Here is a 26152-nt window from a genome sequence, read left to right on the forward strand (position 1 = left end):
CTGTATCGAACTGGGATCAAAAGGAATATGAGATCTCGCAAAGGTGCGAGTTTCTGTCGAAGGTCCACACCGGAGTGCCAAGACTCGCAGAGACCAAGGCACCAAGGCATCAATTACTGGATTAGGGTTAGCTCTCCTATTTAGGTATAGTGTTTTCTTGCCGTTTGGCTCTATAAACATAGGCTCATAGCCCTCCTTTCTCACCAAATATGTCGAGGCATCTTGACATTGTGCCACTGCGTACGCCCCCAGTCCCCCAATCCCACCGTAGTGATCCCGATGCTGCTGTAAATTGATAGAGTGTCACTTCTGTGAGCATGAGACCCCAAATATAAAGTCTATTATTTTCTGATAGCTTCCTTGCATCTGTATAATCGCCTCGGATGGGTCCGCATGCACTTTTGGCGCTGGAAACGCTTGGGACCCTGCTGGAATATACCAGAACTATAGGCAAAAGCATACGATATTGGCGCACGGAAGGTGGCGACAATGTGCCTCAGCTCGTTCTTGAACGATTCATCCTGAGATGGGGAATTAGGAACAGACTGATTCTGGAACGGTCTGATCTGTTGCCTGCTACTTGAAGACCCGGAAGGTATTTCACGCGTAATTTGACGTATGCCTGTCAGGACAGGTGTCTTCCCATGCTTACATCGGCGCGACAAAGTACCGAAGGACATCGGGGTTGTAATGAAAGACTGGCGTCGCATCATTGGAAGTGCGTGCTCCTGAATGTGTGTCCTTGGACAAATCCATCGGCGAATGCAATAGACTATTTTTAACAATGTCTGAAATGTAGCATATATCGATCTCCAAGGAAAAATAGTTTAACTGCAGGGTAAGAGAAGCTTATCACACCTTCCAAGTGAGGCAATGGATAACATATCAGGGCAGACCTCTAACAATCCAAATGCGTATGCACCTATGGTTGAAGAAGGTTGCAACAAAGTCATCGAAATAAACATGTACCAAAGCTGTGGCTGTATGGAATCATTGGAAGATATTTTAAAGACTCGTCCTCATTAGGCTTACCTAACAAGGGACAGTATAGTTATATAAGATCTATTATTAACTAAGTGGGTGCGAAGGGAGTGAGATAAGTCCTGGACCAGACTCTTAGCCGCATTAGTTATGCCTCTCAAAGGCCACCAAGTCTAATATCTAACGACGGAGCAGGGAAGGATCTTGGATGAATTTGAATCCGGAACAAGGGGTTCCACAATGTTGGCGAAGCCGTGTATATAGACTGGGTATTACACAACTGTGACCTTTCCGTCGTCACCAAGCGTTATTCCGGCGAAGATAAGGTACTCCGTACTGTGGAAGGCATCAAAGTCTGCTGATGGACATATATATCGCAAATGAATCATGTAAAAAGCTTTTGAGACAGTCTACTATTCCTGATCGAGTCTGTCCTCCAGATCATCATGGACATCCTTCTCGACCTCATGAGGTGCTCTCCAGCCTGTACAAGCTTGGATGATTGTCGCTACTAGAGCCAGAACACACCCACCGAAGACCAAAAGCTTGATTGCATGCTCATAGCTTTGAATGGCCACCTCTTTCTCCAGTCCACTCAGTTTCCTCACTAGCGCCGGGCTTCCTAAAAGTTTACGAACAAGGTCATCTTTCGCGAGAAGTCCGTGCTTACCAAATCCCTTCTCAAGTGCTTTCTTCAGCTCCCGCTGAAAGAAGCCGCCGCCAATGGCAGATCCGAAGCTGCCAGCAGAACCTCGGAACATGCCTAGTAGGGAGGTCACAATGTAGTGCACGTTTGGATCGGTAAGGTGTAGCATATGGGACAATGCATAGTTCATCGAAGCGCCAATGAAAAGGCCATTAAAAAAGGTCGAGACGACGTAGGCGATGGTAGGTGAAGAAGGTGTCGATAGTATGGCCAGTATAAAGTTCGTCAACGCAAAGAGCAGGAAAACTACTAGCGTCGAGCTATAGCACGAGAGGTCAGTTTTGGGACTCCTCGAATCAATTGAAACAACACCCACGTGTAGTAACTGCTCGTCTTGCGAATATGGATCCATCCGACCAACAGGCCTCCAAGGCCGAACCCTGCGTTCGTTGGAACTAGGATCAACCCGGCGGAGGCGGGAGACCATTGTCGGACCGCCATTGCATACACTGGCGTGAAAAAGAGAACAGACCAGCGGGCCATCATCGAGATGAGAGTTGCTAGGCAGGTAGCCAGTATGCTTCTTGCTTTGAGCACATCAATCGGGATTATCGGCTCTGATGTAAACTTCGACTCGATAAGAAGGAAAACGGCGAAAGAGACGAAGCTCAGGATCAGAGGTGTGATTGTGACAGTTGAATTTGGCGAGGCAAGACTGAAGAGCAGCAGAAATACTGAACTTGTATGGAAGAAATGGTTAATCCTCAGCCACTGTCATCAAACCCTTGGTAGTCTTACCAGAGTCAAGGCACCCGCGTAATCGACTTTGGCTAGTCTTTCCCAGGGAGAACTGGTCTGCAGACTCATGGAAGTATTCCTCGTGTCGGGAACAGCGAGATACTCGATCAGCCCGAGAATCAACGAAGCAGGTGCTTGAACCCAGAAGATCAGACGCTACGGTCCCTGGGTCAGCTCCGTATCCTTTCCAATTATTTCGATGAAAGATGACATACCCATCCGAAGACTGGCGTCAACAATCCGGCAAGTACCGCACCGCAAGAGATTCCTGTAGTCATTCCGACATTCAACAAGCCAATGAAGAGACCTCTTCTCTTCTTGCTTGTAAGGTCAAGGATAAGGATGAAGGAGGTGACCATAACGCCCGCACTGCCACAGCCAGATAACGCACGTCCAAAAAGGAAGACCGGCAGGCTTCGAGAAGCGGCAGTAACAAAGAGTCCGACGGATAAGATCATCACAGAGAAAAGAGTATAGCTACGGGCTGTGAAGATCTGACAGAGACGTCCTGCTAAAGGAGAGACACTGGACATTGCGATCTTTATGCGCGACACGAATTAGCCCACTTGCATGTGATAGACATGTTTTTCTTGGAGGACATTGAAAGGACGTACCAGGTATGCTGAACTGAACCATGTCGTTTCCGAAAAGGCGTCGAGATCTTCTGCGATATCCGATTGAGCCGTGATCAACATTGATATGTTCGTGGCTGCAATGGCATTCGTTAGTCATTACCGTGAAAGACCCCGAAATGGCAATTTATTTACTCTGAATAAATAGCAACAGGCCCACAGTGATAGTGATGACCGTTCCTCTGAGAAATGAAGGCGATATCTGAGTTTCATCGTGATCCGTGAGCGGATGCTCCATCAACGGCGTGGCCTCGGAAGGCACTGCATCTCTTTGCGGTTCAGCCACCATGATGCTTTCTGAATGCGGGATGTTTTGAAGGCAAAGATAGTAGAGCGTTCGTCCCCATGGATATTGATAATTGGGATATTATTGCTGCCAAAGGTGATGAAGACTCGATTCTGCCAGAAGTGGAAGCTGGCGGATAAGCATTTATAATCAAGCCAAATTGATAACTATCTAATTCTCCAACAGACCCAATCATAAAAGGAGCTTTGTTCATTTGCCCAGTTTCCGATATGATAAGTCGATAACGCATGCAAACATGGCAAAAAAAATGATCTCGTGGGTCAATAACAACTCCATTTTGTGTTCCGTCTGGAGCAGGTTGATTTGACGAAAGCTTTTAATTCAGGATCCTATAGCTATTTCAACATCGTGAGACGAGCTATGGAGGCAATTATTCATTTTCGCCATGAGAGTTCATGAAAATAGACAAGAAAATACTTGCAGATCTTTTGGACAAGACCTAGATAGAGCTAGGTGCTCAGGGGCAGAAATGGCATGCTCTCCTGCCATTACTCTCTTCCCTGTCCCCTTTTGCTCTTGCAGACTGTTGAAAACCACATGATCAATGCCAAGACATGTGTATACTCGCACAGTTGCACCTTCCAAAAGTTCCCCGCATAATGGAAATGTGGAGCGCATGTTTTTGTTTTGATTCCCTCGGCTCTTTAGTTTTATTTTCATGGAGTATTCTGACGAAATCATGAATATTGAAGAAACAGCTTCCCTTCTTTGATGGTCGATCACCTATGGTGAGTGTACATGAACGTGGATATGGCATTCTCTTGAAGCTGTCGTATCCCTGAAAGCAGTTAGGCTTCTTCTTTTGCTTTTTACCCCCACTGCTCTGTTTTTGAAGAGTAGGCGTCCCTCGTCCGGTTCCGGTGGTCGTCTTTTGCCCATGCGTACTCGCGGTCAAAATTGATGCATGATTTTTATTTTGCCTTCAGTCCGGAACACCTGAGACCCAGGGTCAAAGCTCCGTAGGGGTTATTATTACAATTTACGTACAAAATCCTTTATGTCACTCGTTGTACGAACTCCACGTACAGCCCAGATCATGTCTTATCAAGCCAGCGCAGCTGTTAATAAACCGTATCCGATAGAATCTAATTGCCTTTCTTCCACAGGGTACCGTGGTAGACATGACAGCACCATGGCATTAAAGTCTGGAAAACTCATCTGGGAGGCCAAGGCTGCACTTTCAAATGCTGGAGGATAGGCTCCGGCATCTGCCCAGTCCACGAGCCATACTTGTCCATCTGGGTCCAAAATGAGATTCCGAGGGCTGATGTCCTGATGAGTAAGGACGAACTCCGTGAACCTGAAGGCGGGGATATCTTGCGGAGCCTGATTGAACTTCTTACAAATTTCCAGCTTATGATTGAACCAGCCTTCAAACTCAGCCTTGTTCTTGAACGGACCTGCACTGTAATGAGTGAAGAATCGACCGCGACATGGTCCACCGCCAATTGGCCCTGGCTCCGGTAGTTTAACAGACTGCATTTCGAGTATCATTTGGGCGGTTTGTCTTGAAACGTCCAGCTTCCGTTCATCGCTGAGGTCTTCCCAGCAGGTATCGAGAGGTTGACCGTTAACGTAATCCATCACAATATATCCCATGGTGCTGAAGTATTTCGTGTCGTCTGGGAATTGGAACGAGCGATGGACGTGTGGAGCCCGAATGCCGGGTTTTGAAGCAACAATTCTAAGGACCTCTGCCTCACAGGGAAGCACATTACCGCCACCTTTCAAAACCAGGTCTTTTGATAGTCGCACCACAGTCGTTTGGCCCAGATCGTGAAGGACCGGGGCGGAGTCAAGTAGGGTAGCAAGAGACTCATCAGAGAGGGAATGGACGTCAGTACCATCCAGTGGAAATGCTCTGTCTGCAGCTCGACTGGCCGGCTGTCAAAAGGCTGTCAGTACAAGAATGCCACAGACGTTAGATATCCATACATCAGTAAATGGTCGTAGAATTCCCTCCATTTCAATTGTGTTATTGGGTATAAAGCGGCCCCGATTCTTGTAAAAGAAGAGTATTATGGAGAGTTTTAGTGGAGAACATCAAAATAATTGTTGCCTGACACTTTAGGGATCAAGATAGATTCAAGTTGGGTACCTGAGTTCCTTTTTCTGTGAATATGCACTGTTTTCTATTGATTTTCTTGTTACTTTTCTACCTGCTACAGGGACGAGCAAGAATTGATTTTATTATTCTGAAGTTGTCACCAGAAGTCCAGAAACACGTCCAAGCGCAGAGCCCTACCGTCGTGAAAATACAGTTACTGTCCATTATTCGAGTCTCACTGCTGCCCCGCATTCGGTCGTCCAGAATGCAATTTACCTACGCTATTGCTAAGGTACCGCAAAACCCGAGCACCTAATTTGATTTGGTGGCGCGCAGACTATATATTTATGGCACGTACGGGAGCCATAGAGGTTCGGCCATACCCAAACCCCTGTCAAATTATGGCTGGCCCGCGATGCCCAAATTTCGGCGAACCTGGCACCCCTCTGGACTCTGGAGTACCAACGGGTACGCAATCTACTGAAGGAAAAGCTCCACTTCTCAAGGATTGATACCCCATGGCGACGCATAAGAACGTTCTGATGACATTCTCTAGAAGTTGTACTCCCCCAAGAAGCGACAAGCCGGCTAGCACTCGCTCCGCTCGTGCGTCTTGAGGTTCGGACCTACGGCCCTCACCTTAGGTAATATTAATTCTCTAGTAGGGAGATCAAATCATCATCTAGTAGAGAGGTATTAATATCAAATTCTTATCTAATAGGGATATCAAATTCTTGTATTATAGGGATATTGAGTTGTTATCTAGTAGGGATATCAAATGCCATCTATTATTAATATTAAATATCATCTAGGATTCTAGTATTGATGTCGATTGTTGAATTCTTATCTAGTAGGGATATCAAATCATCAAATCATCATCTAGTATCAATATCTTAATGGGAGTGCAGGAGAGCATATAGAAAAATTATACAGTTGCAAGAAGGGGGAAGCAGGCGCGTAAGCATGGCTGTAAACCAAAGGAAGCTAAACCAAAGGAAGAAGCTAAACCAAAAGAGGCAATTTTGGGACTGAATTACAGCTGATTATTAAGCGATTATTAAGCCGGGACCCACCCTTATTGCCTTATGATAATAGTAGATAGTAGATAGTAGATTAGAATTCATGTTTTGCTTATATCATGCCCGCATGAAATTGAGGAACTCGCGAGCAGCTACCTCTGATTGAGCAGTTTCCAGAGCTGCCATTCAGCAGACTTTTCGAATTGAAAACAAGGAAGTTTCAGCGTCTTCGTTCCAATGTCGCTCGGGTTGAACACTTACCAAAATCGGTCATCTTTGATGAAGATGGATAGTTCCAAGTCGCTGTGCTAACGTCTATGGGAACCATTAATTTACAGTTCACCCACAAAGAACATAGGCAAGGAACCCTTTTCCTTGGTCTTATGGACCTTCACCCAAGCAACAATTCGTGGACGAGGAATGGCATATGAGGGCTATAATTGATCTCGAGTGGGCGTGTTCCAGGCCGCTTGATATGCGTCACTCGCCACTTTCGCTAGCAGACTGTAGCCTCGATAATTTGAAGAAGAGTTGGAAGGCTAAAAAAATTACCATCAGGAGTTTTTATCTGTTCTAAGCGAGCAGGGGCAAGAATCACGCGTTTTAACACCCCTGCCTGACAAGAGTAAGGCGCGGTATCCACTGCCCGTCGCCTTGCACGACAGCTGCAGGACCGACCGGTTCCTTCTGGTGTTTCTTACCTAAATTTGGGATTTCCAAGTGCATTGTTTACAATGCTGTGGCAGCATATCTCGATCTGACAATAGAAGATGGTCGCATAACTGAGTTGATGTCGGAAAGCCAATGCGGCAGCTATTGTACAACGAAGGGGGACACTCGCAAAGCAAAATACGATGGGCGACTGAAGCAGCTTTTTGAAGATATACTAGCATATTGGCACCTTACAATGTGTAGGTAGCCAGGTCATCGGAGGAGCTTCTGTCATCTTTGAATATCATCATTCTCACTGTTCGTTTAGATAATGTAATGATTGCCATCTTATGAGCAGAATCAAGACACATACACCTTTGTCTGATATTCTGTCTGGTATTATGCAGGAATCTCGTAATACTTGTCTGTAGGATTAATCTGTTCTTCCTAATTGTTCCAAACCGTCGATTGTTAAGTGATCAGCTGATGTAAATCCAGCCCGCCATATGACACCAATATGTACAGTGGCAGATGACAATCTCATCTGAGCACAGAACCACGTCCCTCAATACATACATAAATCCAGTACTCTCTGTTTCTTGACTTGAGGGAGAGAGACACTTATCTATTCTCATAATGAGGCCTATCTACATCTCCACGACGTTCCTGTACCTTTTCGCCGTCCAGGCAGAACACCACATATGTGCACGTAAGATCACCATCCTCTGGATTATAAACCGGTATTTATTGGACTATACAGGAGAAATAAAGATGGCTCCCATAGACGCAAAGAAAACACCTGCCTTGAACTTAGAACAGACCGTTCTACGGATTGACGAGAACCGTACGTTGGAGCAACCGACGAATGATCGATGCAACTAAATGAATGCTAGATTGCTACCGCTGCTCGCCGCCGTGCTCGCATGCTGTTTGCTGTCATGGGGAGTTTCCACAGTGCTGTTCGGACGGGCATTATTGCTACTGTTGTGAGGAGTGAAGGTGTATTATCCAAGATATATGGCTGCCTATCTGCGTCTGGTTTAATTACACATGGATTTTATATCTCCCGGGATAAAAGGGCGTAGGATATCCAGCAATGTCGACAGTGGGATCCAGTCCAGCCGCCCGTGAATCGTTTCAATGGCGTGGCCGCTGTACAGGACACGGGCAAAGTATTCCGAAGTCGACGTTTTCCTGCTTTCGTCAGAAACCGATACGAGACTCAAGTAAATGAGGTGGCAAACTTACCAAACCTCAAAAGCGGTGTTCGAGCCCATCCCTGGCCACCGCATCACTTTGATCCCCAACGCCCCCAGAACTGGGGAGATATCCCCATCATGCACAAAGTTATGGCTATACGCCAGCTTCGATGCACCTTCCGCAACTGCCTCGAGCTTCCGTACTATCTCCCCAATAAACAGACCCTCAATGACCTGGATGTACCGCGTCGCATTCGCGCTCCGCCGCCACAAGTAATTATACTCCCAGTCACCGGCGCGGAAGACCTCGTCCGCTTGGGCCGTGGTTACGCACTGCGTCCGGTCCTGGACGCGGCATGGCAGTCTGTACCCGTTACACAGGCGGGCCTGGAAATTGTCCGCGAAGTGGTCGAAATTCGAAGTCCAGGCGGACTGGTCCTGCGCGTCGAACATGGTTGCGAGACTGTCACGGAGGGCCTGCGTGACTGTGAGATGCTCGTTCCATTCGGCAGTAGATCGAATCGCGGATAGGAGGGTGTTGCGCGCGGAGCACGGGAAGCCGCTGTTGACTGTGTCAACGGCGGAAGCTTGCTGGTGCACTGGGATGGGTTCGTGGTACTCTGGCCAGATGCCGCGTAGGACGGCGCCGGCGGAGCCCTGCGTCAGTGCCGAGGAGCTGGAGCGGAACCAGACTTTCTTCTGGTCTGGGGTTGAGGGGATCAGGCCTAGCTGGCGGCCGTAGACGGCCTGGAGATCACGGCCGTGCTGGTAGCCGTCAAGGAAGCCGCCCAGAGTGAGTTGGGGGTACTGACAGGACCCATTAACGTAGGTCGTAAGATATGGGTTGGACGAATCTGAGTAGGTTTGACCATAGACAGCGACTGGGGACGGGTGCTGCGAAGCTGGGGCGGCGTAGACATGCGGATCGATGTTGTCACAGTTGTATTCTTGATCCTGGACGGTGTTAGCGATCGATCGGCAGAGTTAGAAAAAAGTGAATTACCTCTCCTCCAGGAAGGATGTTGTAAGGAGTCCGCCGTTGGTGGCGCTGCAAGTATTCAAGGTATACCAGCTTGGCCTTGATGGAATGATTTGCAACAGGGGGCGGCAAGGAGTAGGTCTCCCCCCGCGGATGAGGCATGGAACAGTAATTGTAGACATCACCGGCGGACGGTGAGCTAGGACTGTCAGCGGGAGCAGTGTAGATACCGCCATAAGTGCCGTAGGAGGTGTTAGTGATGAATGTGGTGTGGTTCAGAGGGGGATAGAAGGTGTCACGGAAGGCGAGGGTTGCCGTCCCTGAGAACAAAAGCGTCAAGCCTAATGATAGCATGTTGACTAGAGTTTCGTAGAGTGAGACGGCCTGGTCATGGTAGACACTCCATATTCGCATTATTTATACTTGAGCTGTCGCGTTCCAAAAAGATCGAAGGATCCTTTAGTTGTTGCTGAGGGCCAAGTTGAAGTGGGAAACACAACTCTGTTAGATGATCTGCGACCACTAAAAATGCTATATCTTCCACGTGGTGCAGCCAACACAAACAATAATTAAGCCATGTTCTCAGAGGCTTGCAATCGGTTGGACATTATTATTATGGCCAAAAAATCAAGAATTATAGTCCCTCAATGTAACATATTCTAAATAAACGGTACAGAAAAAGCTACTAATGTGGGCTAAGCAGAAGTTTTGAAAGCGGACATTAGAAGTTGTTGATATATAGTTGGCTGAGCACATATCTATAAGGCACCAGGAAAGCACCCCGCAGTGAGCAGAGAATGCAAGTAGGACATTTATTCTTTGGTATTTGACTGAATCATTATTAGTCTGTCAGTAATACTAATTTTCATACCCATCTTTCTTACTGCAATTCTCCTCCTCAATGCCTCTTCCCGCCCACTATAGCTGCCTCTGTCATCGACCATGGATAGAGGCAAGCAGAATATAGCCCATCTAAGTAATTTCCTGTGGCTATATAATTGCTACTATAACCATAGTGGACCGCTGTGGTGATTTAGTACGTACTAGGTTGAGCACTCTACTAGAAGGCATTCTATTATACAGGCTGCGGGTGATATTCAACCAACATGTCTTCATAGAATCCTATTCAAACATGCCCATTAGGATCAGCCTGTTATTTCTTTGTATATTAACTAGTAGATTAAAGGTATCAATAGTTAGAAGACCAACGTGACTAAGCCATAAGTCCCTGCTGTCCCATCTAACCAGTCCAATACGTTCAGGACATTTCAAACAAGACTAATTCATTATAGGATCTGTCAATATGTGTTATTTAACAGATATCTTCAAGTCTAGGCAGTTGCTCCGGGGGATAATACTGCCCATAGAAGTTTTTAAGCACCAAGAAGTCTCCTGTGCATGCATTATTTGAGTATTTAATACTTATTAAACTACTTATCATGCCCATAATATCTCTTATATGCCTATGTTTCTGGTGAATTACTCCAACTTCTTGCATATCATGTGGCTTGGTGTGCAAAACTTTAGCCCTCTAGAATCGTGATTTCCTGATTTCCTGATGGCTGGGAGCCTGGAATGTTAAGAAGACTAAAAACTAGCAGGAAGCACACTGTTGGGAAAGGCCCATGAGGGTAAAACCAAGACTGGAATAGGCATTCCAGCCTACTTCATGATATGTATTCATGAATGAAGCTAGTTTGGTGTCGGATGCAGAGATCTTTGAGATCTGTGCTAATTCGTTGACAATGTCCCTTGAAGTATAAGGCATGTTGTTGTGTACCTCGGATGGCCGGAGGACCACTCTTAATCTAGCCCTAATTGCTATTGTAGAATTTGAAATTTTCCAAAGGAACAAAACCATCATCTGTCAATTGACTCAATTCTAGTGGTAATATCTCAACCGGCTTCAATCCATCTGAGCATCTCTCGCTTAACTGTTGGCATGTTGACAGGTGCAACGGCCTGATCGCGAGTCATATATCAAAAATGGTTAGGCGTTCCCCGGGTGGCGTCATCCACCCCCGGCCTCCTCGACCAACCACAACAGAGGACCCGGAAAGCTTCCGCCATGAAAGCGATTCCGATGTTCCGAGGCTCCGACATCCTCTGGACTCCCCTCACATCCAAATCAGGCAAGAAATACGCCCAGGTGGTACAAAATGGCTTCAACTTCGCTGCTGCATCCTTAATCCTTCACCTTTCCATCATTTGATACCTCCTGACATGGCTCCTCACCCTCTAGCAATCCTCTCCGAAGCGGAGACTAACCTTGCACGCGATGTCGTCATTGCAGAGCATCCCAACACCGTCATTGACTTCCGCGAGATCTACCTGTCAGAACCTCCCAAGGGCCAGCTCCGCGACTTCTTAGCTCTTGAGCACGCTGGCCGTCTGAGCCCGACCACACCTCGACCTCCCCGTCTCGCTACATGCCAATACGATGTCATTGGCGCCGACCGTGTCCCCTCCTTCCATGAATCCGTTGTCGATGTGGTCGCGCGCAAGCGTGTCAAGCACCACATTGTTGGAAAGCAACACCATGCTTCTATTACTATGTGCGTTGAAATACACGTCTCAGAAAAGCGGATACCTGCTAATGACATGTTGCAGGAGCGAATTCGAGAACCTCGTTGAGCGATGTTTTACCTCTCCCTTATTCAAGAAAGCCTTGGAAGATTTTGACCTGCCGCCGGGATTTGAGGTCACAATTGAGCCGTGGCCCTATGGTGGATTGGACAACACTGATGAGAATCGGCGGTACTTTCAGGGTCTCTGTTTTGCTACCGACAAGAGCAAGAATAACCTGGATGCGAACTTCTACTCTTACCCTCTGCCATTGATCCCTGTGATGGATGCGCACACCCAAGAAATCATTCGGGTTGATCGTCCGGCCACCGGTGGCAAGGGAGATGGTTTGACCGAGCAAACCTTCAAGCGTGATATTATCGGGCACTGCAAGGCTTCCGACTACGTGCCGGAGCTTCTGCCAGAAGGCACACGGCAGGATCTGAAGCCTCTGAACGTCGTGCAGCCCGAGGGCCCTTCTTTCCGCGTCACAAACGAGTCCTTGGTCGAGTGGCAGAAGTGGCGTTTCCGTGTTGGTTTTAATCCTCGTGAGGGTGCGACTATCCATGATGTCTGGTACGATGATCGTAGCGTGATGCACCGACTGGCTATCAGCGAGATGGTAGGTTGTTTTCACAGGGATTATTCAGCAATTTGACTGATCAAAATTTAGACTGTTCCCTATGCAGACCCTCGTCCTCCCTTCCACCGCAAACAGGCTTTCGACTTTGGCGATGGTGGCGGTGGTAACATGGCCAACAACCTTTCTCTTGGCTGTGACTGCCTGGGTGTGATCAAATATTTTGATGCTGTACTTACAGGGCCCGACGGTAGTGCGAAGAAATTGCCCAATGCCATATGCCTGCACGAACAGGACAATGGCATCGGTTGGAAGCACTCCAACTGGAGGACAGGCCGTGCTGTGGTCACCCGGAACCGCGAACTGGTCGTGCAATTCATTATTACGCTGGCAAACTACGAGTACATCTTCGCCTACAAGTTCGATCAATCTGGCGGCATTACAGTCGAGTCCCGCGCGACAGGCATTCTGAACGTCGTCAACATCGATCCGGGCAAGGTCAGCGATTACGGTAACGTAGTTAGCGGAGGTGTCTTGGCGCAGAACCATCAGCACATCTTCTGTGTCCGTATGGACCCGGCAATTGACGGACCAAATAATTCCGTCGTGGTTGAGGAATCCCACCCGGTCCCCATGAACGACATTACCAACCCAAAGGGTAACTTCTACAAGGTCACTCAACAGACGCTTGAGCGCGCTTGCTACCTCGACGCCGCTCCGGAACTGAACCGTACCATCAAGATGATCAACCCCCATAAGAAGAACCCCATCAGCGGCCACCCTGTCGGTTACAAGTTCATTCCGCTGGCGACCCAGCGGTTACTGGCGGATCCCAACTCCGTCCAAGCCAAGCGCGCGCAGTTTGCACAACACCACGTGTGGGTGACAAAGCATCGTGATGGTGAGCTGTATGCGGGAGGTCGATACACGCTTCAGAGCCAGCAGGAGGTGGATGGTGTGGCCGACGCTGTCAAACGAGGCGAATCCGTGGTTGATACGGATGTGGTGGTCTGGAGTACCTTTGGTATCACGCACAATCCTCGTGTAGAGGATTGGCCGGTAATGTGGGCAACGTTTCGCCCCTTTCAATCAGTATCTCGGTGCTAACGGTCAATAGGCCTGTTGAGATATTCCAATTAATGATTAAGCCGGCGGATTTCTTCACGGCGAATCCCTCTTTGGATGTGCCCTCGAGCAGGGATGCGTCGTCGAGAGTCGTACAAAAGGAATGTTGCCGTGATGCTCAGTTGTGATGGAGATTGTTGGATGAGGATTATGATTCACGACATTTGTAAGACCGTATATTTGATCAGCAAGTCATGGAAAGACCCTGTGGTTGATTCTCTGTAAATAAAAATTTATTAATTGAGGAATCAGCTGAATTGATAAGATGAAGCGACTCGCGAGTTTGAGAAATTCCCATTTTATCAATGGGCAATGATGCCTCAGGCTCACATCGAATACGCATCAATTCCGCTGTCCGCTCGAGATGCGGAAGTGTGTTTCTTCCTCTTACCCACCGATTCTTCGTCCACCTGATATTATTTCAACCATACTGCAAGTATCAGCCCATTTTGATTCCATCGGTGTCGATTTTCTAATGTCCCGATGCGGTAAAGATCTTGAAACCAAACCAGTTACAGCGGCTAAGGCGCCAGATTATGGGCTCGGAATCCCCCAAGCGCGGTGCCGACATTCCGGGGCAGCCTCAGAGCAAGAAACGAGCCAAGTACACACAGGTAGCATGGTAAGTCCCACCGTCTTGACCTCATTGTGATATTTCGTCTGATAATGATGGACACAACAATGAGTGTAAGCGGCGGAAACTGAAATGTAGCGGAGAGACGGTCTGTTCGCGTTGCGCCCGCGACAATGTTCAATGCATCTATGTTCCCACCACACATGCACTCAGCAACAGAACAATTTCGTCACCAGAGGTGCAGGCCCACGATGAAAGGTCGGCTGCATCGGCGTTATTGAATGATATAAATTGACAATGATCAGTTTCTCGACCCGACTGAGTACCGTTGACCGTCAGATCGAGGCCCTGCAACGCGAGATGCGAGCCATGTCCGCTCGCCTGCGACAACTTGAATCAGCCTCCCCTTCAACGACAAACAATACTTCCACGGTTATCTCAACCGTGTCCTCCTCGTCAACGACCGCAGGACTCCACCGCATTATGAACCGCCCGCAGTCACCGTCCTACGTCGGTCCCACGAGTGCAGAGTTTGGCCTGACCGCGCGCCAACGGCATCCCGAGGACTTCGACAGCAGCGATGACCTCGTCTCGACGGCGGTGCAGAGTCCGGCGCCCCCGCTCCGAGACGACATTCCTTCTGACGATCCGCTGGGGTGTCTAGGTTCTGCTGAGGCGCTCCGTCTCGTCGGCGTGTACGAGGATACGGTTGGGTTGATGTACCCTTGCGTCGATCTGCAAAGCGTGCGTGCGTATATTGCCGAATACTTCCGGGATAAGGACGGAGCGGTGGCGAGCTCACCGGCTACGCTGGATCAGGAGTGGTTCTTCGCGAGGGATATCGAGGTCCTGAAGATTCTACTAGCGACGGCGTTGTTAGCCGAGTCGCATGGCCGCAGTGAGAGGGCGGCGTTGCTGGCGGATAGCGTGGAGGATCGGTTTGCGACGCGGCTCAAGGTCCCGGAGGTGGATATGAAGGAGTTGCTCATTTTGACTTTGCTGGTATTTCCGTCAGTTCTGCCTGATATATCTTTGAGTGGCTGCTGATGAGACAGTCCATCTTCCATTCCTATCGTGACGACGAAGTCATTTCCTGGCGGCTTATCGGCATGGCGGTGCGAGGATCAATGCAACTGGGCCTACACTGCCAGGAGACCTGGCAAAAGACCGGTGGCGTGTTCCCCGGTGAGCTGCAATGCGAATACGCCAGCCGGCTGTTCTGGTGCATTTACGTGCTCGGCCGCAAATGGTCCTTCGGCACGGGCCTGCCCTTCGCCATCCAGGATTCAGACATGGACACCAATCTACCCGAACCCGGAACAAGCACCCCGTATCTCACCTGCATGATCCATTACGCGCGTCTGAGCACCAAGATCTGGGGCCTAGTCGTGGGCTGGCGCAATCGGCCCCGAGCCGCAATAGCAGACTACTGCGCCTACCTCGACTTCCAAGTCCAGCAACGGATCCAGTCCATTCCTCCAGAGCTACGCTTCGACCCGGCCCAGTTGCCAACCCGGTCTGAGCGCGCCGGCCGCGCTGCCGCAGTTACAGCCACTCCACAACCCCAGTCCCAATCGCACACGCAAGCCGACAGCATGATGATGCTCCAAGTTCTCATCGCCCTTCAGGCAAACCAACTCCGCATCCTCGTCTACCGCCAGAACCTCCTCAGCAGTGAGAGTATCGAAACAAACGTCCCCGGCGCCTCGACCGCCGTCGAAACAGCCAAAAACACAGTCCACATGCTCGATTTCTTCTCCCGCGTGTCGCCGCTCTACTTCCAGCGCCCGGAACCCTTTAATTACTTCCTCATCTCGGCATTGGCGGCGCTGTTTCTGGCGGTCCTGCACGCCCCCGCGCGGTTCAGCCAAGTTTGTCGGCCCGAGTTCTACGCAGCCGTTGACATGGTGCGGCGGTCGTCGACACGCGCGCGCACCTCCCGCCGCTTACAGAAAATCATAAAGAGCTTGAAGATGATCTGGTTGAATCTCGGGGCGCAGAGGCCCAAGGAGCCAGTGCAGAAGAACGGGACGGATCGTCGAACTCCTCTTGGACTGGGTGCTACGGGCACCCCGCTGTCGATGGGGAGTCATGCCGAGCCACCATATACTCAGAGGCCCATGTCGGGTGGCCCAACGCCGCAGCGCCAGGCGTCTGCTTACTTGAGCTCCATGACGTCTCCGACGACGGTTCTTGCGGACGAGACAAGCTGTGAGGACCTGACGAGTTTCTTTGAGATGGCGGGCGGATTTTATTTCGATACGAGGATGGGGAATGGGGGAGTGAGTGATGGGGGACTGATACCTGATGCCGCGACGGAAGGGTTTGATGCCTTTCAAGCGGAGGATGAGCCGTTGACGAGGGTAATGGCTGGATTATTATAGCATGAGCAGGCTCATGCCATCATATGCTTTCATACTTCAAGCCTAGACGGCAACAAATCTATGTGCTATTACTGTGATACAACTATACCGGACTCAAGCTTCCACTGGCTGTTCCAGAAGCGTCATCCGCACCATGACCTCAACCGAGCTCCACAAAAGACCCGACGGCACATCTCGGTCCCACTCGAAATGGGGATTGACAAGCTGCATATCGAACAAGAACATGAATTTGGCGAGCGTGAGCCGAAGCTTCTGCAGCGCGATCTGCCGGCCCGGGCACGAGCGGGGCCCCGCGGAGAACGGCCGGAAGGCGCGCATTTCGTCTGGATTCTTGGGGTCCAACCAGCGTTCAGGCTTGAAGGTGTCCGGTTCGTGCCAATACCTTGGGTGGCGCTGAAGAGTGTACAGATCCGCCGAGACTAAGCACTACTCGTCGAATCCTGTCAGTTGCGGGGTCCGAGGTAAAACGGCATGAGAACAAGAAGAAACACGACAGGGGAGGAATGCATGCGACGTACTCCAGGGGGAACATAGACCCCGTCTACCACCGCGCCTGTCGAAACCCGACTCGTGAATTGCCCGTTCAGTCCGGGCCAGAGTCGCAGTCCCTCGTTTATGCAGGCAGTAAGGTACAGAAGCCCTACTAGTTGGCTGTCGGTGATGGGCTTGCTGGCAGAGCAGTTTGACCGGATCTCCTGTTGTAGAGTGCGGTAGCGCACAGGATCTCGCATGAGAGCGCATAGGATTGCTCGGGTGGAGGACTCGGATGTTTCGAAAGCGGCATAACTGAGAACCTTTAGCACTTTTGTTCCATGACTAGAGAGGATCGCGGCTCACATCAGGCCAGTGACGTTGCTGGACATCTGTTTGGTCAAGTGCGGGTACTTGTCGTTCTTATATGGTATTGCTTGGGAAACGAACGTGTTCTTGCCTTCGGCTCGCCTGTGTCCGTCTGTCAGTCGTGGGATATCAGTGGGCCCGGCCTTCAGACATACTGCTTCAGTGCAACATCAAATAGGTGTGCCGGTTCAAGGTATTTCGGTATCCACAGAGGACCAAAGCTGTCGACGAGCACCTTGAGCCCGCGCCGGCTCAGAAGGAACGTACCCAGCGCGAAGGCAACCCCGATCAGATTTTGGTGAGTTTTTTGGGTGATCCAGTTATCTGTCCAGGAACCACACCTGGTTAGCATGTAGGGATGAGATGGATAGTCTTCACATGATGATACCTTTGAGCCGTTCCGGAACGGAATATCCCAGTCCCAAGTCGCCTATAAGGCCCCATTCCAACTTCTCCAGGAGCCCGGTGAGATTAACACACATGGGCACGCCAGGTTTGATGTTCAACCCGGCCACGAGCTCGCTGAATCGTCTCTCGTGGTGGCCCTCCATACCTCCCGCGACTGCGAGACGGATGGCTGGTTGGAAGACTCTCCGCAACTCTTTCTGCTCTGCTGGGCTGTGATGGCTTACGAAGGTGACGCCCGGTGGGCAGAGACCCTCCACAGCCGACTGGAAAGATCCATATGTGATGAAGGAAGCGCTGTTTGTGTTATAGATGGTCTCGTGGGCGCTGATGGAGCAGAAGGAGAGTTCACTTGGTCCGAGGCGTACGACGTCGCCTTTTAACCCGGTCAGTTTATCCGAGCGGGTGTAAGAGATAGGTGGAAAGGGCATCGACGGCTTACCATGCCTCTGGTGCTGCTCCCGTATGCCTTGATTGAGTTTGTTCGACCAAAGAACACGAATTAACCATGACTATTTCTGTCAATTCTGACCTTGACGGCGCTGCATGGGACATGCTCACTGGGCATAGTTTCGCTAATCGGGGCCCCGGTACTTCAGCCAACGCATCGGAATATACGTAGTACACGGCATAGGCAACGCAAAGAACCGATGCCTACAGCGAGACGACTCCTTAGTACAAAACCGCCCATCTAATGTGAGAAGGAAGAGAATCTTACCACAATCACAGCCTCCATAATGACAGAGAACTGGAACCCAGTTATTGCGGAAATTGGTTAGAAAGCACAAATTGCTTCCTATCTCCGTCTAGTGGGCGATTCTGGCAATCGGTGCAGACCCTTTTTTTTTTATCTCTCCATATCTACCGGAAGTAGGACGGAGGAAGGGATGTGGCCAAGGGGGTGCGCACGCGGCCGACTAGAGTATACATGCACGGGCAAAGTTGATTCATTGGATCTCGTCCACACCACATAGCAGGATTGTATCATGTAACGCCAGACCTGCGCTGAAAGTCTTCTAAAACGAGAGCGAATACGCATTGGCATACCACGTTGGAGCAAGGGGTGAGGAAGCTTATGCCTTGGGCTGATTGTGATGGGCATGGAATGCACGGGATATTTGCTGGAGGAAGGGTTTCATCTTGCTGCAAGCTGGGAGACTCGTCAGGAGGTGGCTCGGAGGCCTTAGTGTGGTGTTCATACACCCCGTGCAAGGTCAATCTGTCTGGTCGATGCCTCATTTTGCAAAGTTGGGATTTCCACTGGAATAAAGTTGGTAAAAGATGGGCTGGGAAGAATTCTGGGACTGCAAGGGGCGGCTTATGATCATCGCCGCGGCGAAATTGTACCTGCGTTTCATCGTAGGGATGGGAGAAGGAAGGAGATGAGATTGCGCATCAAGGGATAACCCGAGCTGGGAGATCGAGCTGCATTGTTATCACTCCGCATTGTGTGTTCGAACGCTCTTCAGATAGGTCCAGACTATTGAACCGACGACAAAACTAGTCATATTGCTGAAGCATTTCCGCAATATTGTCTCGGTCACATCTTGACACATCAGCGGACGACTTACGCATGTTGTTTTGGAGTGGCTGGCAGGGCCGGAAAGTAATGAACTGAAATAGTCAGAGGCACCTTGCGGATCAACTCGAAAGTGCTCTCGCGGCTTGCAAGATCTCTTTCGTCACTCGCATTGCGGTATTTGTTGCTTTGTTCCTTTGTTGCCTGCCCGTCAAACTCAACCAAGAGGTCTGGGAGCCCATGTCTCATTTCTATTTCCGACCCTCGTCTGCCATCCACATTCCTTCAACGGAGTGTAGAATTGCGCCCGAGCATAGGATCGCGCACTGATCGAAGCATAGACCTTTGGCGATTCAGGCAACTTCTCGCGAGCGAGGTTCGAAATTAGATTTCAAGTACTGTTTGTCTTGCGATCCGAACCTATGACCGAACCGGACACATCGAACTCAACGTGATGATCTCGAACACCTTGACGAGTGAGAAGAGAACAAAGAGAAGGAATTTACTTTCGCACGACCTGCTGGTCTCAAATCAAACACGCCGATAGGACATGTCACTTTGTATGACCAGAGGAGCACTCAAGTCTCTCACCTGTCAAGCAAAGAAGAAATGAAAACGTGCTTATACAGCAGCACCAGGGACTTTGCTCGCGACCTTATCACGTCGAACGTCCTCATCCTCCAAGTAGAAGAAATTTCGAGGCGGGACTCGACATTCCACATCTATTTCCCGTGCAACTCCGGTAAGATTGTCTTGCCCAGTGCGAGGAGACAGGCCAGAGTCCAGACAAAACAGACCATTTGGTGGGGGAAATACGCTAGCCAAAGGCCCGCAGCCCGGCGGATCTGTGTTCGGCAGACTGACACATTCCCCTGCCAAGAGGCCCAGGATGTTGCAAATCTCTCTCTTCTAGCAGTCTGGTAGGTCATTGTTGTTTGGGACCGTTGGTTGTGAGAGGTGAGTTCATTGATGGCATGTACTCCAAATGCAGAAGCCGAGTCCACTGGCGATCTGTCATTTTGTGCCCATCCAAAATACTGCGTGATAGCATCATATAATCCGGGTGAATTACCGGCAGCCCGGCAACTCGCAAGGACTGTCGGATTGGTGGATATCTACTTCGTACTGCAGCTGGTGCTGAAACAGCCGAAACAGCAACTCCTCCTGTGGCTGGTGGACGCAACAACTACGACCGTGGCGGCTCGGACTAAGTAAGTCAAAACACTCCGGTTACTTGGTAAATCACGAGCCAAGCGCGTTTTACCGACATGCTGCATTGTGAGGGACTTCTGATGAGAGAGCAGGACGAAGAATCGCTGTAATCACCCCGCATTTTCTCCGCAACTCGGGGAAATTTGTGCGCTGCAGAGTGCCGGCTGCAGCGTGGAGATGTCGGCTGATTTGCTAGGATTAGCATGCTAGAACGACACAGACCAAGTAATGCATACAACTCAACAAATCGGAATCATTGTGGATGCTGGCGGCATAGGATGGAGATCATCAAGGGCAATGATCGACTTTCTAGTACTCAGCGACTGCTGACGCGGAGCAGGGGAAAGGTGAAACTCAGCGCCTGACATTAGTATAAGCCTCCACCATCCGCTCATCTTGACGAGTGTGACAGCCTTATTGAGCTCAATGTGAGGAGATCTTCCCACCGGAGCAGAAAACGGACAAATGGTTTGCACAAATAGTTCATTTGTGCTTTATAATCCCGTCAGCTGTGCCATTGGTCGATTCGCACGCATATATATAGCAAGTGCTGGTCCCTCGTATCATGCTTCTTTCCCACCATCATGGGACCGACTTGAGCTCGCTCAGTAGCCATGCCTTCCTCAGCTTTTGTGGCTGTAGCGTCCTGCCTGGTAGCATTGGTCCATGGCTATGCCAACCCGGGGTCATGTTCTGGAGCTTGTAACGTTCATGATCCTGGCCTGATTCGAAGACAGTCTGACGGCAAGTACTTTCGATTCTCTACTGGCAATAAGATCTCCTATGCGTCATCCTCTTCCATTCAAGGTCCATGGACTGTGCTAGGCTCCGTATTACCGAGTGGGTCGTCGATCAACCTGGATGGAAACGACGATCTTTGGGTTAGTAATTCCTCAGTTGACACCGTCTCTCTTGATTTGACTCAGTCGGAATCCCTCGTCTGACCATCCCCGTGTCCTCTGCCTATAAGTCAAAGCCTACCCAGCAGTTTGCTGCGGCATCCCTCTGGGGGTAAAGTCTGACTCGAACTACGTAGGCACCGGATGTCTCGTCAACGGCCTCTATCATGTGTATTATTCAGTTTCGACCTTTGGATCCCAATCCTCTGCCATCGGTCTTGCAACATCCTCAACCATGGACTTGAACTCATGGACCGACCATGGATCGACAGGTATCCAATCCAGCTCCTCAAAGCCATACAATGCGATTGATGGCAACCTCTTCAACGACGGCGGAACCTATTACATGAATTTTGGCTCCTTCTGGCATGACATCTACCAGGCACCGATGAACTCGGCCGCAACGGCCGTGGCGTCCTCGTCCTATAATATCGCCTATAACCCCTCAGGGACCCATGCCGTCGAAGGATCGTTCTTGTATAAGTATGGCAGTTACTACTACCTCTTTTATTCTGCCGGAATCTGCTGTGGCTATGACACATCCATGCCGGCATCCGGACAAGAATATAAGATCAAAGTCTGCCGGTCCACCTCAGCGACTGGTAATTTCGTAAGTAAAGACAGGAAAAGACCTCGCATATTGTAAAGCTGATATTGTCTCAGGTTGACGCTAGCGGTGTTGCTTGCACGAATGGCGGCGGCACGGTTGTCCTCGAAAGTCACGGAACTGTATATGGACCTGGTGGACAGTATGTCTCTTCTCATCACATTTCGATCCATCAGTAAAAAGCATCAAAGTGCTAATTCTTCACTCACAGAGGTGTCTTCACTGACCCAAGCCTTGGCCCTATCCTTTACTACCATTATGCCGATACCACAATTGGCTATGCAGACAGCCAGAAGCTCTTCGGATGGAATACGATTAATTTCTCCAGCGGATGGCCGGTCGTGTGAGTAAGCGGTTCTTGTCCGTATCTATATTGCTTTCTTGAAGTGTAAATGGACAGACGTCGTAGTTCAAGCTTGAAGTATTCGAAAGGCATTTATCAGTAAACATTATATCCTCTCATATATCGAATGAAGGAGTGCATGCCCGGATGATCAAGTGAAGTAGATTAAAGGTGCTTCTCAGTAGAAGAAGTTGCTTAGAGCAGCAGCAGAGGGAGGCAACCCGACCTTGTGCGTACCACGCGATTGAACTGCCTGAGGCCGTCTGTATTCTGCCCTGCTAAAGCCCAACAACTCACTTCGCTTCCAATACCTACTGCCAGAATCTACCACGGTCACGTACGGCCACTCTGAACATTGATGCATTCGTCGTATCAACCTCACGCATTACTTGAGACTTGAACGATAATGCAGAAAGAAATTTTAGCCATGCCAACCCATATTGCTATCCTGAAACGGAGTTTACGGCCGTACTCCCGTGCCATCGCCACTCCTGATAAGTATAATAGTGTACACACCATTCATCCTGGCGCAGTTTAATGAGGTACACATTTTCCGTTCCCGGCAAATATTTTCAAAGATACTTGCTCACTTGGGGATTGTGGAGGGTTAGATCGATGCTCGTAAGCTCAAGTTTGGGACAAGGACGCCGTTATTGTGTATCGACTTTTTTCCTTCCAAACAGCCGATGGTCAGGCCTTTTCCACCAATCTCGACTGCTCGTGATGCTGACGCTAATTCTCTACGTTGGAAATGAAGTACTCGAAGCGAATCCCTGTCCTTTTATGTTAACTGTCATTCGTGAAGTTTGAGTACAGCAGGCTCCCTATCAACGAGAACCGCATTTCGGATACAGGCGCACACCGGCAAGCGAGCTGCTGGATGCTATTGTGATGGTCAATCGGGTAATGGAACAGTGGATGGAATCTGTGTCCATTCTCCGATTTACTGCATTGTTGGCCCTTGTCTTCCCCACAGAAGCAGGTCGTGAGCTGAGCGAATCGTCGGACAGAATCGATGAGTGTGAGAAAAGGATGACGGAATCTCCATTCCAACCTGAACGAAGACTTCCTGACCAACTGTTCCACAAGTAGATGCGTCCGTCTCTATAGGGACGTTGGCTCTGCTGCTTAGCCGAAGCGGAAGGAAGCCGGGAGCACCGTTTCATGCATGGAGTCTCCGGCGAATGGGAGGATTATCATTTGACAAACGACTACGCCCGAAGATGAAGGATTATCCACACCTTGTGGTGGCTTAATATCGACCAGAATGTGATTCGTCCCGATGACCGTGAAGACATGTAGCGGCGCAGTGTCCACGTCTAGACCTGAAAATGGCTCTGCATGTGGCTGATTGCGCGTAATGGATGAGGACACTAGAAACTAACTTCCACGTTAATGAGCGGGGTATTACTTTGTACTCGCGGCGTATTTGGGGAATAGACCTGGAGTTATCCTCATGTCGCAGCGGATGTCTTCCGAAACAGCCATGCAGAGTATGGAGAATTGCGAGTCAATCGAGCATGCATAGCGCGGCAGGAGAAGCACAGTGGATGCTCAGTTGGCAGCATTCGTATGCCTCATTACAGAGGCCTGCTTTGGCTATTATTTGATGTGATTTCTCCTACACCTGCGCTGAGTCTGCCGCACATATCTGTACTCTGACCAGATGCTTCCAGCTAGTTTGTCTGTCACATTGCCTCGGCCACATGTACTGGCTTGATGAGATGGCTGTAACCTTCGCTCGTTTGATGGGGCGTCGAGGTCATCGTCAGGCACATCTGATCAATCCCCTGGGTGATAATAATGGCTAGACGATGATTGGATCCTTCTGCTAATGGATGCAGATCATTAAGCAGACTGTCACGGCAGTAGAATCAGCTTGCTGATGACTGGCTGGACGTTGATTAAGCTCCTCTATTTTCCACCAGTGCGCAGATCTTTCCGTTGTGGACATGCAGGCTAAACAGACGTATTCGTCACCCACTGACGACTCCCTGTCTTGGCACAGCGGAGTATCTTCACCATGATACTTCTGCCGCTCCGGTGAATGAGCAGATCCCTGTATTGGCTTTTCTCGGCATTGGAAGAAGCAACGGGTATGCATTAGATGGCCCGGGGCTTGTCATTATTCGGACGATGTTACTGCTAGAAGCCTAGCACTTGACGCGTCGAGCCGGGGTTGGAATAGCGACCAACAGGAAGACGATTCATGATGGACTCTGTCTCGTCTCTATGGGAAGTACGTGTATCACTCTGCGACATGGCAGCTGCTCGTCTATATAAAGGGCTCGCAGTCCGCCGACTGTCCATGATTCTTCGCTACACGATCCTCCAGATACCTTGCGGGTCATATCATCACTGAAACCTCAAGATGCAGCTCAAGCAAGTTCTTTCTCTTTGTCTACTCGGAGCCTCCCTGGTGTCCGCTCATCCTGGCCACGAGGAGAAGCGGGCATCTAAAGAGCTGCTGGCGTTCAAGTCGCACGTCCGTCGCGGTCTTTCGCTGTGTGCGCGCTCTTTCGATGAGAGTGGTCTCAATGCGCGCGCCATTGCTCGCCGTGCGAAGCTCGCCAACGAGTACCGGCGCCGTAAGCTAGCCGTTCGTGACACCGACGACGTGCTCAACACCTCTCACCTGTCCTCGGCCGACTATACGACCTCGACCGATGAGACGGAAATTTTCAGCAGCACTGGCACCTGCGTTCTCAACCCCGAGGGCGAGACGGGCCCCTTTTGGGTTAGTGGAGAGCTGATCCGCTCGGACATCATCGAGGACCAGGCCGGGGTCCCCGTTGTGCTGGATATTCAGTTCGTCGATGTCAGCACCTGCCAGGCCGTCGAGGGCCTGTACATTGACACCTGGAGCTGCAACGCAACCGGTGTGTACTCTGGCGTGAGCGGCAATGGCAACGGTAACAGCGCGGACACCTCCATCCTGGAAGAGACCTTCTTGCGTGGTATCGCCAAGACGGATTCGGATGGTGTGGTATCTTTCAACACGCTCTTCCCCGGCCACTACTCAGGCAGAACCACTCACCACCACATCATCGCCCATCAGAATGCTACCTTGCTTTCCAACAATACTTTGACCGGCGGCACAGTCCCCCATATCGGCCAGCTGTTCTGGGACCAGACCCTCATCGACGAGGTAGAAGCTATCTCGCCCTACAGCACCAACACTGTCGCGCAAACCACCAACGCCGAGGACCGCGTGTTCTCGGACGAGACGTCTGGCACCACCTCGGACCCGGTGTTCAACTACGTCCTCCTCGGCGACAGTGTGGAGGATGGATTGCTGGGCTGGGTCACTGTGGCGGTCGACCTGACAGCAACCTACACGCCTAACTACAGCTTCGTCTACACCTCCAGCGGCAGTGAGGCAGTGTCTGGTAGCTCAGGTGGCTCAGGTGGCAGTGGTACTGCTCCTGGCAGCGGCGGCAGCGCCCCTTCTGGTGGCATGGGTGGTGGCCCTGGCGGATTCTGAGCGTGGTGGGTGTGATACATATATAAGGGCGCCACTGCTCTCCCAAAAGGTGCGAATTGTCGTTTGTTGAAGTTGTGTGTCTTGACAGTTAAGAGGATGTCACTCGTTTGGCAATAGTCTCCCTCTCAGCAACTGAAATTGTTTGTGCCTGTATTTATGTACAGAACTTGTATTGCAATCAATTTTAAATGCCCAAAGTATTTGATACTCAATGCTTGGAACCATCAAACTTGACTCAGTGAGACATAAGGAGTGTCCGCCACCATCGGCTATATCCGCGTCGGAAAGGTTTGTTCTCGGCCGAGGTTAATCAGTAACCACATTCCAACTTCGTTAACGAATTTTGTGCAACATCT

At 50.1% G+C, this 26152-nt stretch overlaps 7 protein-coding genes across 7 annotated transcripts; 3 read left to right on the plus strand and 4 right to left on the minus strand.

Moving 5' to 3' along the window:
* Window positions 1–1394: 1394 nt before the first annotated feature.
* On the minus strand, window positions 1395–3346 carry Aspvir_005910 (putative MFS multidrug transporter; the record flags this gene model as incomplete). The annotated part of the gene is made up of 6 exons (XM_043269120.1): window positions 1395–1947; window positions 2004–2361; window positions 2440–2581; window positions 2641–2964; window positions 3040–3134; window positions 3193–3346. 6 exons carry the CDS (start codon window positions 3344–3346, stop codon window positions 1395–1397), a joined length of 1626 nt encoding a protein of 541 aa, XP_043125055.1.
* Window positions 3347–4408: 1062 nt separating this feature from the next.
* Aspvir_005911 (uncharacterized protein) lies at window positions 4409–5329 on the minus strand (the record flags this gene model as incomplete). Its single annotated transcript, XM_043269121.1, has 2 exons — window positions 4409–5248; window positions 5300–5329. The coding sequence occupies 2 exons, from the start codon at window positions 5327–5329 to the stop codon at window positions 4409–4411; spliced, it is 870 nt and encodes a 289-aa protein (XP_043125056.1).
* Window positions 5330–8121: 2792 nt separating this feature from the next.
* On the minus strand, window positions 8122–9673 carry Aspvir_005912 (histidine phosphatase family protein; the record flags this gene model as incomplete). The annotated part of the gene is made up of 3 exons (XM_043269122.1): window positions 8122–8275; window positions 8330–9234; window positions 9284–9673. The coding sequence occupies 3 exons, from the start codon at window positions 9671–9673 to the stop codon at window positions 8122–8124; spliced, it is 1449 nt and encodes a 482-aa protein (XP_043125057.1).
* A 1572-nt stretch (window positions 9674–11245) lies between these two features.
* On the plus strand, window positions 11246–16487 carry Aspvir_005913 (uncharacterized protein; the record flags this gene model as incomplete). Its single annotated transcript, XM_043269123.1, has 7 exons — window positions 11246–11814; window positions 11870–12446; window positions 12498–13468; window positions 13522–13653; window positions 14056–14151; window positions 14409–15105; window positions 15159–16487. 7 exons carry the CDS (start codon window positions 11246–11248, stop codon window positions 16485–16487), a joined length of 4371 nt encoding a protein of 1456 aa, XP_043125058.1.
* Window positions 16488–16580: 93 nt separating this feature from the next.
* Aspvir_005914 (putative cytochrome P450 monooxygenase) lies at window positions 16581–18468 on the minus strand (the record flags this gene model as incomplete). Its single annotated transcript, XM_043269124.1, has 8 exons — window positions 16581–16913; window positions 17006–17273; window positions 17325–17429; window positions 17483–17651; window positions 17716–18108; window positions 18175–18244; window positions 18294–18386; window positions 18451–18468. 8 exons carry the CDS (start codon window positions 18466–18468, stop codon window positions 16581–16583), a joined length of 1449 nt encoding a protein of 482 aa, XP_043125059.1.
* A 3129-nt stretch (window positions 18469–21597) lies between these two features.
* Aspvir_005915 (uncharacterized protein) lies at window positions 21598–22316 on the plus strand (the record flags this gene model as incomplete). The annotated part of the gene is made up of 3 exons (XM_043269125.1): window positions 21598–21972; window positions 22026–22111; window positions 22181–22316. The coding sequence occupies 3 exons, from the start codon at window positions 21598–21600 to the stop codon at window positions 22314–22316; spliced, it is 597 nt and encodes a 198-aa protein (XP_043125060.1).
* Window positions 22317–24683: 2367 nt separating this feature from the next.
* Aspvir_005916 (intradiol ring-cleavage dioxygenase) lies at window positions 24684–25796 on the plus strand (the record flags this gene model as incomplete). The annotated part of the gene is made up of 1 exon (XM_043269126.1): window positions 24684–25796. One exon carries the CDS (start codon window positions 24684–24686, stop codon window positions 25794–25796), a length of 1113 nt encoding a protein of 370 aa, XP_043125061.1.
* Window positions 25797–26152: the final 356 nt, after the last annotated feature.

Source organism: Aspergillus viridinutans, assembly GCF_018404265.1.
Source record: "Aspergillus viridinutans IFM 47045 DNA, scaffold_3, whole genome shotgun sequence".
In the NCBI taxonomy this organism is placed as follows: domain Eukaryota; kingdom Fungi; phylum Ascomycota; class Eurotiomycetes; order Eurotiales; family Aspergillaceae; genus Aspergillus; species Aspergillus viridinutans.